The following is a 13,803-nucleotide window of genomic DNA, read 5'->3' on the forward strand; positions in this document are numbered from 1 at the left end:
GCGTTTTTTAAGCATTTTCGCTGCGGAAATTCCGTGGCAAAAACGCTTGAAAAACGCATAGTGGGCACGCAGCCTTATAGGAAGATTTGTGATGTCCAGTGCCAGACAAACAAAAAAACATAGCCGACTTGCTGTTTTTTTGTCCTAATAAAAACAATATATAAATTAAATGCTAATGTACAAGTAGGAAAAAATGGCTCTTCCATATAATACAAATCATTCCACAAAAACATAAACAGAATGCAGAGAAGAAACAAAAAAATGTTCTTATGTCTAAAGCTCTCTGTCTTCAAGAGGTTAAGAAACGCCAGCACTTAAACAAGGAACATTTGGACCGATCCCTCCTTGTAATTTAAGATAAAGATCTAATAACATTTAGTCCTATTTTGAGATACAACAGATAAAAACGATTATAGATGAATCTGCCCAGAGATCACGTCTCCTGCCAGGGGCTCAATTTCTGTCAAAGAGAGATGAAATTGTTTAGAGCAAAATTTAATGGACACGCGGTATTTTCCATCCCGGCCGTGTGCGATATTTATCGGGTTCTGTATATGGGTACAGGAGGCGCTGTGGGCTCGTCACTACTAGTGGCAGCAAATTAGTGGACAGGGAACCAGAGTTGTCCAAATGGGTTTTGATGTAGCTGAAAAGAAGTAAATTTGCGCTAGTGGTAGTGAACAGAAGGACAGAACGAGAGATATATACAGTGCAAGAGATAATTTTATTTATCGAACATAAGCTTAAATAAGCATAATTAAAATGATTCAGACTCAGTGGGGTCACTGGGTCGGATAAGAGAATGGGTAAAAATATATATATATTAAGATTTTATAAGATTTTTCTAAAAACAATAAAAGGGATGGTGTCCACTGGTATAAGATCAACATAGGCCTTTTCCCTTAGTCTGTGGATATTCGATTGCAGTAGATGTATGAGGAGGCAAAGGCTTGTAGACCTGGTGAATAAAATAGGAATGTATAAATATGGTATACTAATGAGCGGTAGGGAACAAGTAGGTATCCTTTTGTTGTGGTTACCTGATACTGGTGCCTCGTATGGGGTACGAGGATCACTGGTGGTACGTGTTGGTGCCTAGGAGGGAGGACGAAGGGTGCCTAGAGTGGGGTAGAAAAGAGTATGGATTAGCGGGAGTGGAACTCGATAGAGATGTCTCTGTTGGACTCTGGATTGAGTCGTGAGTTACCTGTACTTGGTATGGTACTCAATAGGCTGTGGTAGTGGTTAGCTGTTTCTCCACAGAGATAAAGAGGTCAGTTACCTTCTAGAAGGTGGCGTGGGGTGTCCTGAGTATATTGATCTGAGTTAGATCTGTTAGGGGGAGGAATAAGAAATGATTTATTTCTTATTCCTCCCCCTAACAGATCTAACTCAGATCATCCACCCACAGTCGTGTGGTACATATCCTCTACCACTATCCCAACAGGACTAGGACCGCCATCTCCTAGTCATCAAAATATACTCAGGACACCCCACGCCACCTTCTAGAAGGTAACTGACCTCTTTATCTCGTACCTGTGCCCCTGAGCCTCGCACCCTATTCCATATTAGTCTCTCCCCTTATTCCCCCTTAGTACCCTTCCAGTGAATTCCGTATTATCCATACAGCCTGCTGACTGTCATCCCAGTAGCAGAACGACTGTGGAGAAACAGCTAACCACTACCACAGCCTATTGAGTACCATACCAAGTACAGGTAACTCACGACTCAATCCAGAGTCCAACAGAGACATCTCTATCGAGTTCCACTCCCGCTAATCCATACTCTTTTCTACCCCACTCTAGGCACCCTTCGTCCTCCCTCCTAGGCACCAACACGTACCACCAGTGATCCTCGTACCCCATACGAGGCACCAGTATCAGGTAACCACAACAAAAGGATACCTACTTGTTCCCTACCGCTCATTAGTATACCATATTTATACATTCCTATTTTATTCACCAGGTCTACAAGCCTTTGCCTCCTCATACATCTACTGCAATCGAATATCCACAGACTAAGGGAAAAGGCCTATGTTGATCTTATACCAGTGGACACCATCCCTTTTATTGTTTTTAGAAAAATCTTATAAAATCTTAATATATATATATTTTTACCCATTCTCTTATCCGACCCAGTGACCCCACTGAGTCTGAATCATTTTAATTATGCTTATTTAAGCTTATGTTCGATAAATAAAATTATCTCTTGCACTGTATATATCTCTCGTTCTGTCCTTCTGTTCACTACCACTAGCGCAAATTTACTTCTTTTCAGCTACATTTATCGGGTTCTGGTTACAGAGATGGATGTTCCCACATTGATGCAGTGATCGGATGAGTCTTATGATTGTACTGTGTCCTGCTGGATCCCTGCTATTGCGGGCAATTCCCTGTGGGACTAAAATGTAGAATATTTTATATATTGTATTCCTATGACTTCAGTCACTTCCATCCCTCCAGCTGGATAAGTCTTGTTCAAATATCCTATTATTAGCTTTCCTCTGTCTAATAGAGGTGGTCCCACACTTAGGACCCCCTCACCGTGAGTAGAGAGCCACCACAGTGAGCATCTTCTGTTCTTTTGACCATGTTCATGTTCAACCATTAATATGAAAAGTTGACCATAGCAGGGGAACTGTGTGGTTGGCCACAGTCTCCACTGACTCAACAATTGGGACTTTTCCTAATTCCTTTCAAGGTGCCACTTCTTTGCCCTTGTTTCAACTTGACATGATGGTTCACAATCAGAGGCAATCAAACCCAAACATAGCTCTCCCTCATCATGCTGCCAAACTGTACTCCATCGAGGCATGGACTCCACACATCCGATGAAGGTATCTGGCACCAAAATGTTACCACCAAATCCTTCAAGTCCTGCAAGATGTCAGTTGCGGCATCCATGGATCGAACTTACACATCCCACAGATGGTCGATTGGATTTTGTTTTGGAGAATTTGGAGGCAAGTCATCACCATGAACTCTTTGTCATTTTCCTTTAACCATTCCGTCAGTATGGCATTATTCTGCTGAAAAAAAAACGACTGCCATCACTAGATACTGGTGCCAAGAAGGGCTGAACTGGCTCTGCGGCTGTGATTAGTTTCTATTTATGGTCAGGATCCGAGGTTTCCTAACAGAGCATTGCTCAGAGCATCACAATGCCTTTACCAGCTTCTGTCCATGGTGCATCCTGGAGTCATCTTTTCCCAGGTAAGTAACGCAAACGCACCTGGCCGTCCACATCATGTAAAAGAAAACTTGATTAATCAGGCCAATAGCATTTCAGCATTTTGTGCTACTGTAGCTTTTCTTTGTGACTGGACCAGACGGGCTAGCGTTCACTCCCCATGCACATCAATGAGCACTGGACGCCTATGACCTCATCGCCAGTTCTCCAGTTTTCCTTTCTTGGACCACTTTTGGTAGATACGAACTACTGTGTATCAGAAATACCTGCCATCTTGGAGATGCATCTAGGCATCACAATTTGACTCTTCTCAAGCTTTTTTCCTACTTCTAACAGATCAATTTCAAGCACTGAATGTTCACTTGATTGAACTAGTCCACTCCTCAAAAACCTTTTTATCGGAAAGTCAGTGATTTAGGCTGTGTGCACACGATGCGTTTTTCATGCATTTCGGCTGCGGAATTTCAGGGGTGAATTACAGAATGGGAAAATGTATGACAATATTCCCCACATTGGATAACGAGTAGACCTCCACCACCTTTCCTGCCCAGGCTCATTCTTTAGATCTACTTGTTAAAATCACTACCAGATTGAGAGAACCAGATGCCTACTTCCTACAGGTGCCAGCATGATTAAATGTCATTATCATACCCACCCACAAGGAGACAAAGAGAACTTTCAGGACATCAACATAGCTACAACACTGCTCCATTGTGAATCGGTTTCAAGAAATAAGATGGAGACCATCAAAGGAGGGGACTTGAGATTCTGGTGACCTGGTTTGGGGATTTTAACATTATCTCAAGCTTTCCTTAAAGGAATTGTCCGGTGGCTCCCACATTTGCATACATTTGAAGGTGAGAGGTGCTACTGACATGGCATCTGTTGCCAACTTGCCAAGTATTGTGCATGCATCCATAACTAGAGCAATAACTGCCCACCATGCACAAGATCTGGCAATTGGCCAATGGACATCATGTCAGGAGTGCCTTTCTCCTTTCCATGCGGAAGGGGGAGTCACTGGATAACCACTTTAATGGAATAATCAAGCTTTCAATCAGCAGAAAACTCTCCGAGCATTCAGTGTGAGCTTTGGGCTGTGAAATCCCTTGCAGATGTCACCACTTCATGACATAATAAATACTAGGCGTGGACTCCAATTCTATCTAACAGTAAATATTCCAATCATACATGTGTTTTCTACATCATGGCACAAATTAGGAGGCTCCTGTGCCTCATCCATGAAGCTGGGTTTAAAGCTAGGAAGAGAGTTTACTGAGTATGGAAACAATGAGTCACTCTACATACAGTGCTCCATGGATGAAGAAATGAGAAGGTTCAGCTCATCTGGTCGGAGGTTTTATGAGGTTTTTATTCTGTAAAGAACCAAGCAGGTTGTAACGAGAATAGATGATATATCATGGCCTTTCATGGACATAGTCTATCTGCTGACTGCATATAGAGGCACAGGTTACGGGCAGCCATATCAGCACATAGACAACCAATATTGGCCTCTTTTCACAACAATTTTCACCAAAGTGGTAAATAGGAAAAAAAAATCCATAGGGCTAAGAAAATAATTTTCCTATGGTATCATCACTCCGTAACAGTTACATAAAGTTTTTGTTAACCCTTGCTGCTTTGACCAATTTTTTGTTTTTGCTCTTTTATTTTTTTCCAAAAGCCGTAACTTTTTTATTTTTCCGTCCACATAGCCGTATGAGGGCTTGTTTGTTTGCAGGACGAGTTTTGAATGACGTCATTCACTGTGCTAAAAACAAGAAAAACTTTCCAAGTGAGGTGAATTAGTAAAAAAATTAGTTCCGCCATTGTTTTTTTGGGCTTTCAGGGTGCTGTAAAAATGACCTGGATAAATGATGTTTCAGGTCAGTATGATTACGGATTACTTGCTTTGTGTTAAGTGGTTAAAAAAAATTCTGAGCTTTGTAAAAAAAAATTTTTACATTTTATGAGATCTGTAACTTTTTCATTTTTCTGCCAAAGTAGTGTTGTCAAGGATTGTTTATTGTGTAGCGAGCTGGTGTTTTTATTGGCACTATTTTGGGATAGGTATAATGTTTTAATTGCTTTTTAATGAATTTTTTTGTTGTGAGGTATGTCGAATGAGAAACAGCAATTCTGATGATTTTCTTTTCTTTTTTTTCTTAAATAATTTTGTACTGTGATAGGTCTGACTTTTGTGGATGTTGCGAAACCAAATAATACATTTTTTAATTTTTGTATTAGGAAAAGGGGAATGATTTACATTTTTATGTTTTTCACTATTGCAGTATTTAGACAAAACCTAAGACCAAAACAAAATGAACCTATTGTCACGCAAGGTGTGGGAAAGACTTAGTGCCACCCAAAGGGAAGAGGGAAAGGGAGCCCAGACACTAGGGAAAGGGGGAAGTGGAGACCTCCTAGGCTGATCTAATATTACCCCGTCTCCACTAACGTCCCTATATTGGTTCTTCACCCATCGCCGCATGCGAGCCTCGCCCTGTCTTTCCCTGGCGTTAGGCCCTGGCTAGGGAACAGAGGGGGATGAGCGCTAGTCGATCCCCACTGACAGCTAAAGACAACAAGGGGGAACAAGCAATGGAAGATAGCTTAGCTTTAGTCGACTTCAGAGAGAAGAACACCCGTCCTCATAGCTCCAGAGAGGAAGAAGTAATGCACTTGCTCCAAGCCTTCACAAGGGGTAATGTGAGTATTGCCGGCACCTCCATCTAGCAGACAGCAGGTATTTATACACCCAGGCCAGGGTGTTAATTAGCCTTGAGGAAGGTAGCCGCTGGGTCCTAGAGAGACAGCCTTTAAGAAGGTGTCTTTAATGCCAAACGTAGAGATCTCCTGCAACCAACTGCAGAGCAACTGTCTGTCACTTCTGACACACCCATGAGACCTATATCCTGCTATAAGTAAAAACAATAGTGCATATAAATAACACAGGGTACTTCATAAGCACTGTTTTGATAAAAAAGCATAAAAGCCATCCCACCAGCGTCAAGGTGAACCCAAATTCGGGATGGTCCTAACCTCTAGTATTAAAACCTTATCATGCATCATAGTGAATAAGGGCTGAGCAGGATCGGGGCCTGAACATGGACATACCAACTTATATTCCATTTCATTTTTTCGGTTAAGTCTCAGGTTTCTGCATTTAGTGCAGGTAAGGATGTGGCCTCCCTTCCTTTGAGCTGGACATTACATTTATATAGCTTCCCATTTGCTGTGTTTCCATATTCGAGACCCGGTCCTGCTCAGTCCTTATTCACACTAATGTCACTATGACGCATGGTAAGGTTGTAATACTAGAGGTTAGAACCACCCCGAATTTGGGTTCACCTTGACGCTGGTGGGATGGCTTTTATGCTTTTTTGATCAAAGTACCCTATTTATTTATATGCACTATTGTTTTTACTTCTTTATCTACCGCAGGTTAAATGTTCATTTTATTTCTGTCTTAGTTTTTGTCTGTTTAATGACCAATGTGAACGTGCTCTTATTTTGCATGCGCACCAACTTATGCTCCAGTTCATTTCTTTCAGTTTATTGCAGTATTTAGTAAAATTAAAGGAGTTGTCCAGGCTTGGGGTTCCAGTCTGCAGTCACTCGCTGCAGCCTATCATCAACCATGGAAAGGCTGCAGCCTTCACAGATCCGTCAGACGGAGTTCCTTCTGATACAGCGCTGCAGCCCATCAGCCCATCTCACGTCACATAAAAAGGAGTTCCAGGAGATACAGCAGCAGTCCTGGAGGGGAGTATATGTTTTTATTTTTCCAGGTGTGGACAACCCCTTTAATCTCTCATCCCCTAAAGATTTTTTTATGACTTATTTAAGAGACACAATGTGTAAAATAAAAGACAAACAAATAAAAAAAAGTGAAAAAAAAAAAATGTGAAAAACAGACATAAATGTCTTTTTTTTTCCTTACCAAAATAAAAGAAAGACATAAAATATCTAAATGAGAAAATACATTAGAGCTTTTAAAGCCAACACATAAACTAAAGGAAAATAAAAATGTTACTGGTCATGAAAATGTGAAAAAGGCCCGGTCGTGAACTGGTTAGAGGGTAAATAAATCGTATGTGCTTGGTTCAGGCAGATCTGACCTGTTTTCTATTTCCTCAGCCCTATTTCCTGCATAAAATTAGGATGACATCAGACACAATGATTGAAAATAATGGACTGAAAAGTTGTATTTTCCTCCTCGTGTTTGTCTTGGCTGTCAGAGTTATGGCTCTACTACTGCGTATGTGAGGGTGTGGACCAGAGCAGGAGAAAACAACAACTGTCTTCATACTCATTCATCAAAATTGTCTACGAGAGACTAATTTTCATAAAGCTTTATTTGGAAGGAACGTAAGCCCCTAAATCCCTGCCTGTCCGCCCATCCTAAGTATGTACCCCCCAACGTCTTTGTCGTGGATAATCGCTACCTGCAAATACTGATCTGCTCTTCAAATGGTGAACCTGTAACTTTTGGGAAAACCTCACAAGTCATCATGACCCACTAAGCACAAGAAAGCAAAATATAGGTATAGGTTAAAGTGTTCCTTTCCTTTCAGGTGACTTTTCAGACTAAGCTGTCAGGTGTGTATATGGAGAGTAAGGCCACGTTCACACTATCAGTATTTGGTCAGTATTTTCCATCACTATTTGTAAGCCAAAACCAGGAGTGGGTGATAAATGCAGAAGTGGTGACGTGTTTCTATTATACTTTTCCTCTGATTGTTCCACTCCTGGTTTTGGCTTATAGATACTCAGGTAAAATACTGACCAAATACTGAACGTGTGAACGTGGCCTAACACGCTTTCTGGCCATTATATGACTTGTATTTTCACCTGTTTTTCCCTCTGCAGATTCTATCTCTAATTTTCAGTTGTCTCTGAGCTACTGGGTGGAAACTAGCTGCTATGATGTCTCTTATACACAGCACACACAGACATGAGGGATTCCTGCTCTCCTATGTCTATGCAGCACATGTTCAGCATCAGCGTAGAGGACATGTAACACTCCTAAACAGTGTAAGGCTCTGAGCACACACCTTTTTCAGGTGGAAGCCCCCTAGAATCTGCCTGAAAAAGTGCAGCTAAAACGCCCCATAAAATGAATATTGTGCACAGCAATGTCAAAACGACATTGCTGTGCACATGTTCCATCTTATATTATTTGTTTTAACCACTTCATAGTTTGAAAACATTGATATTGCCCAATCTATATACTTCAAAGTATAGAGCGAAGTTGTCCTCGGCCTCCCTCGCCGAGCTGTCAGTCCATCTTACAGTTCACTCAGATCTTCTGCTGTTAGTCGGTGACTATTTTGGGATGCCTTACACTTGCAACACATACAAGGCACGCAACAGTGATTATTTTATTGTGAATGGATCCTTTTAATATGGAATTGTCAAAGCAAAGAACCCATTTGGAACACCCGCAGATCATTGTGTAGTGTTATGTACACTTTCATCCCAATTCACTATTCAGTAATTTTTTTGTCTCATCTTTTTGCACTTGTGGGTTTTGGCCCAAATTAATCAAAATGGGTGCACAATGTGATATAAACTGGCACAAATTTAAAGATGCTTTTTTTGGCTGTTTTGCACTTTCTGACAGTAAAAAGTCATTGCATGTTGGTCTTCAACTGCACAGAAAACCCCCGATTTTCTCGGATGAGAAATGATACGGTCTTCTACACCTGCTCTAAAACATCTCAATTACCAAAACCTTACCCCTTAATGCTGCAAAACAATAAAAAAAACAGACAAACTCAAGTACTTAAAAAAACTTAAAAGAAGGTGCAAAATAAATAATAAATAAGGCAAAAAATAAAGAAAAGTAGTTACAACTATTTAGCCCGATTCATTGTTAAATAGCGTTTTGTAGTAAGCATCTTCCTGGAGTAAGACGTGCTTAACTCATTAAGAGTCATGGGTTTCTTTAAATAATTTGATGCATCGTTCAACTTCTGTGCGCCAGCGCCAAAAACGTATGCCAGTCGGGGGCTGCTGTACATTTCTGTCGTCATTTACGTCACTTTGCAGGGTAAATTATGATAAGTCTGTTGGTCGTGGTTGACCATGCCCCGTCCCACTTGAGCAAAGCAAATTTTTGAAAAGGTTGGCAAAAATGGCGTAAAAATGCCAAAAAAAAGTTACATTTGAGTTGTGCAAAAATTTTCAGATATTTCAAGCAGGTTGTATCCAGAATGTAGGTGAAAACTTCTTGGTGAATTAGGACCTTTAACTCCAGCCGTGATGAATCATCCCCATAATGTTGGTGCAATTAGTCATAAATTACATAATAATATACATAATAATTTATATTGATGCAAAAGAACATAAAAAACAAAATCCATCATGTGCCATTAGTCAGATCTTCTACATCTGTGTGTATGACTGGTTCTAATAGTGAGGCTGTCAGAATTTAAAGGGCTTAAATGCTTCCAAATGGGAATCACATCTGTGTAAACGCATTTTCGTTCCATCTTAAAATTCCACATAATGAATATTTGCATTCGGGAAATCTCAATACCATTAATGCCCCCAGGAAGGCCAAAAATTGTAATACATTCTATTTGTACTCTCTTCTTACAAAATCACATCCAAATCACAGCAGGATTTGTAATGTATAAACTACTGACTGCAACTTAGTATGATACAGTGGAAATGAGAGGTACTATCTGGGCCCGACATAACATATGTGCAGACAGAGGGACCCATCATCAAATGAAAAAAGAAAACAAGGCATCCCCTACTGTTTAAGGTATGTTGGAAAAATCAAACTTAATTTTTAAAGGGAATGGATCATTAGAAAGTTACATATTGTTTAAATCAGGTTTTTAGGTTAAGTGTATTTTCTTATTAAAACATTTTTATTTAAGTTTTTGCCAATTTTTCTTCCATATCAACTGTATTAAAAGAAAAAATAGAAATGTTGTAATTTTTGACACTGCCCACCGGAGCTATTTCAAATTTATACTTTACAGAAGACTTTTCAGTAGTCTCATTATCATCACAGACAGGATTATAATGATAGGTAACAAATCTATACACATCTAAATTGCCTCTTCAGAGAGGAAGAGAACCAGAAACTCAATTTGCAGACACTGTGTTTCGGGGCATTGCCCCTCATCAGTGCAAAGTGTGAGTTCTGGTTTGGCTGGGTGAGAGGCATCAGACCGGTATCTAACCCAAGATCCACCATCAGCAAAAGGTGATGTCATATCTCACCTCCCTCCCCCCTCTACACAATGATCTTTGCAGAAAGGGAATCTCTTAGTAAGATCAGTCCCCTTAAGCTGTCTAGATGGACATGTAGGTCATAGAAAGTTCAATAAAATGATCAAGGATATCAGCGATCCAATGTTTTATTCCAGAGATTGCCACATTTTTCTTCTATGTCAATAAGCTGTTCAGAACTATGGGCCGGACATAGATCTCCCTGAGAATCTTACCTCCTCTTATTATAATCTAAAGGGAGAGTTACCAGTGTGAGAAATGTAAATCAGGATCAATCATTACATGTCTCACACTGGTATCTCTCCCTTTAGATTATAATAAACTCTGGAGGTAAATTCTCAGGGAGATCTATGTCCGGCCCATAGATCTTAACAGCTCATATTAAGAAAAATGTGTATTTCTCTGGAATGAAACATCTGATCCCAGATATCAATTGTCATTTTATTCAGCTTCCTATGACCTACATGCCCATATAGACTACTTAGGAGGGTTGATTTTCTCCACCTTAACTAATTTAGGTCACTTGTGTTTCTTTAATACGTTTTTGTACATGCGTTTTTGTGTTTTTTTGTCTCTTTTTTTCCTATGTTATGTCTTAAATAAAGCTGCATTGCTTTGAAAACTTCCTGTTACTTTGATAAAAATAAATTGATAAACTCATGGTTTTTATTGCATTTCTGCTGCAGAAACACAATAAAAACATATATGCTTTTTTTTTTTTTTTAACCTGCAAATTTTCCTCATCTCATCAATCGCACCGCAGCTCAGTTTACGCTGTGTTAAAAAAAAAAAAGCACGGTGGGCAGGAGAGATCTATAGATCCCATCCACTTTGCAGGGGGAGATTTCAATCCCACGGTTTCTTCAGGTTGGAAGTGCAGGGTCATTTTGGACGTCTGAGATAAGCAGAACGGTTTTAGCAATTTGCTTTAATACAGAATAAAAAGTATTGCAGAATTTACACAAGGAAATAATAAAAAGTCGTCTTTTCATCGAAACCTTTCAGCGGCTGTGAGTCCGTGCTAGATTTTGGCATTGCTGCCCAGGAGACAGGTTTATCCTTCGTACATTCAGCTCGGTGGCAAAGGTCCGGGCTTTCTGATAAAAGTAAAGTGATTTTTCTCGGTCAACTAGAAAATTATGGTAGATGACGGCAAGTCGGGTATAAATCTTCAACTGGGATTTCTTGTTGCCTAAATCCATTGCAGCAGCCAGGGCGAGGTGATAGTATCCAGCGGCATCATAGGGATCCTGCAATACACAGCAGGGTTAGCAAAGGTCACATCCCAACCGAGGATCATTCACACCTATAGGGGGCAGTATTATATCAGATGACGCTGGTGTTCTTGTATCGACTTAAAGGGGTTTTGTGGTGCTAGAAAACCCCTGTCCCCGACTGTAGTTTATTTAACAAAAACAAATGTGCTTTACTCACTCTCCCCAGGTCCAGCCCTAAGTCACCGCTGTGTATGTTATGGTCTGCAGAAATGACAGCACTGCGGCTAATCATTGAGCTCACCGGTTTTGCCCGAGTTGAAGAAATAAGCACTGATTGGCTGCAGTGCTAGCTCACCGATTTTGCCCGAGTCGAAGACATAAGCATTGATTGGCTGCAGTGCTAGCTCACCAGTTTTGCCCGAGTTGAAGACATAAACTCTGATTGGCTGCAGTGCTAGCTCACCAGTTTTGCCCGAGTTGAAGACATAAGCACTGATTGGCTGCAGTGCTATCAACATGACAATAACAGACACTGAGAGCAGCAGCGGAGACTCAGGGTGAGAACGGGACAGTTTTTTTTTTCTTTTTTAACAGACTGCAGCAATAAAAGCTACATTTTACTGAGCTTTGCAGACACTATTCCATGAAGCGGCCAGTTCAACATGCTCATACTGGTGAAAGATCCTTACCTAATCTTAACCCCTTCACGACTGATGACATAAATGTACGTCATATGTCGTGTCCTGTCTTTGATTTTGGCTCGTACGCTGAGCTCACATCTTTTTCGGCAGATGATGATTGATTTAATCAGCCATCATGTAACTTGAACAGGTCCATGGGTTGTCATGACAGCCGAGGGTCTGCTGAAGACCCCCGTGCCTCTCATTACAGTACTCCTGTGAAAGCCAGCGTTTAACTATTTTTCATAGGAGACTGTGATTTTCTTTACACATAGCAGCAGTGATGCACTGCTATGTACAGAACAAGTGATCAGATGATCACAGCTTCAAGTCCCCTAAGGGGACTAACAAACACAGTTAAAAGTAAAAAAAATGTTTTAAAAAATGTGAAAAAAATAAAAAAAAAACACTAAAGTTCAAATCGCCCCCCTTTTTCCCTATTAAAAAGAAAACAATTACAAAAATAAAAATACACATATTTGGTATCACTGCTTTCATAAAAGTCTGATCTATCTAAGTATAAAGTAAATTAATCCGATCGGTAAACGGTGTAACAAGAAAGAAAACTGAAACTCCAGAATTACATTTTTTTGGTTGCAACATTGCAAAAAAAATGCAATAAGAAGCGATCAAAACATTGTATGTACCCCAAAATGGTAAAAACATCAGGGGGCAAAAAATAAGCCCCAGTTCACGAAAATTGAATGCGTTAAGGGTCTCGTAAAATGGTAACACTAATTTCCGAATTTGTTTTACCGTATAATGAACATGGCAAATAAAAGCCCAAAATACAATTGTGAAATTGTACTTTTTTTTTGCAATTTCAACGTACTTGGAATTTTTTACCCACTTCCCAGAGCATCGCATGATAAAATGAATGATGTCATTCAAAAGTACAACTCGTCCTGCAAAATACAAGCACTCGTACGGCTCTGTGGACGGAAAAATGAAAAAGTTATGGCTCTTGGAAGAAGGGGAGGAAAAAACGAAAAAAAATGGAAAATCGCCTGGTCATGAAGGGGTGAAGTTAGGAAAAATTGATTGTCCTCCAAAGATGGACAACCCCTTGGCGCACTGTCCTGCCCTGGAATACTCCTAAAGTTAACTGGACTGCCCACTTGGGGTTGACTTTCTAGGAAACCCTCCCCTTTTGGTCTATACGTCCTTTCCGAAAAATTAGGACAGTCTTTATATATTCAGGACAATTAGTAACTTTGTGGGTAGATAAAGGAGTGTATACAGTGAAGAGTATAAGAGCAATATCCTCTGTGCCTTATTTGGTTGATAACAGAGAACAATAGATTGCATTAAACTGCGCAGGAAATGGGGAGAAGACAGAGTAAGGCCATGTGCTCACGTAGCGTTCTTGAAGAATTTTTGCTGCGTTTTTACGGCCATGAAAACACTTGTAAAACCGTCTGCCATGCAAAGCAATGTGAATTCGGATGTGCTGTGCACATGATGCG

General features: G+C 40.3%; 1 protein-coding gene and 1 long non-coding RNA gene across 7 annotated transcripts in view; one reads left to right on the top strand and one right to left on the bottom strand.

Moving 5' to 3' along the window:
* Positions 1-1,384: 1,384 nt before the first annotated feature.
* LOC141172787 (uncharacterized) lies at positions 1,385-2,109 on the top strand. The gene is made up of 4 exons (XR_012252535.1): positions 1,385-1,512; positions 1,596-1,716; positions 1,806-1,883; positions 1,966-2,109. It is a non-coding gene; the product is annotated as an uncharacterized lncRNA (long non-coding RNA).
* A 9,244-nt stretch (positions 2,110-11,353) lies between these two features.
* SH3TC1 (SH3 domain and tetratricopeptide repeats 1) overlaps positions 11,354-13,803 on the bottom strand; it is a 137,742-nt gene continuing 135,292 nt past the window's right edge. For all 6 annotated transcript variants that reach the window (XM_073647813.1, XM_073647804.1, XM_073647831.1 and 3 more), the window contains one exon: positions 11,354-11,690. In XM_073647813.1, the coding sequence (XP_073503914.1) occupies positions 11,442-11,690 (249 nt within the window). In that variant the 3' untranslated portion in view covers positions 11,354-11,441. The remainder of the gene's footprint in view (positions 11,691-13,803) is intronic.

This window comes from Phyllobates terribilis, unplaced genomic scaffold (assembly GCF_046119375.1).
Source record: "Phyllobates terribilis strain yellow unplaced genomic scaffold, ASM4611937v1 Scaffold_1__5_contigs__length_1240528914, whole genome shotgun sequence".
Taxonomy (NCBI): domain Eukaryota; kingdom Metazoa; phylum Chordata; class Amphibia; order Anura; family Dendrobatidae; genus Phyllobates; species Phyllobates terribilis.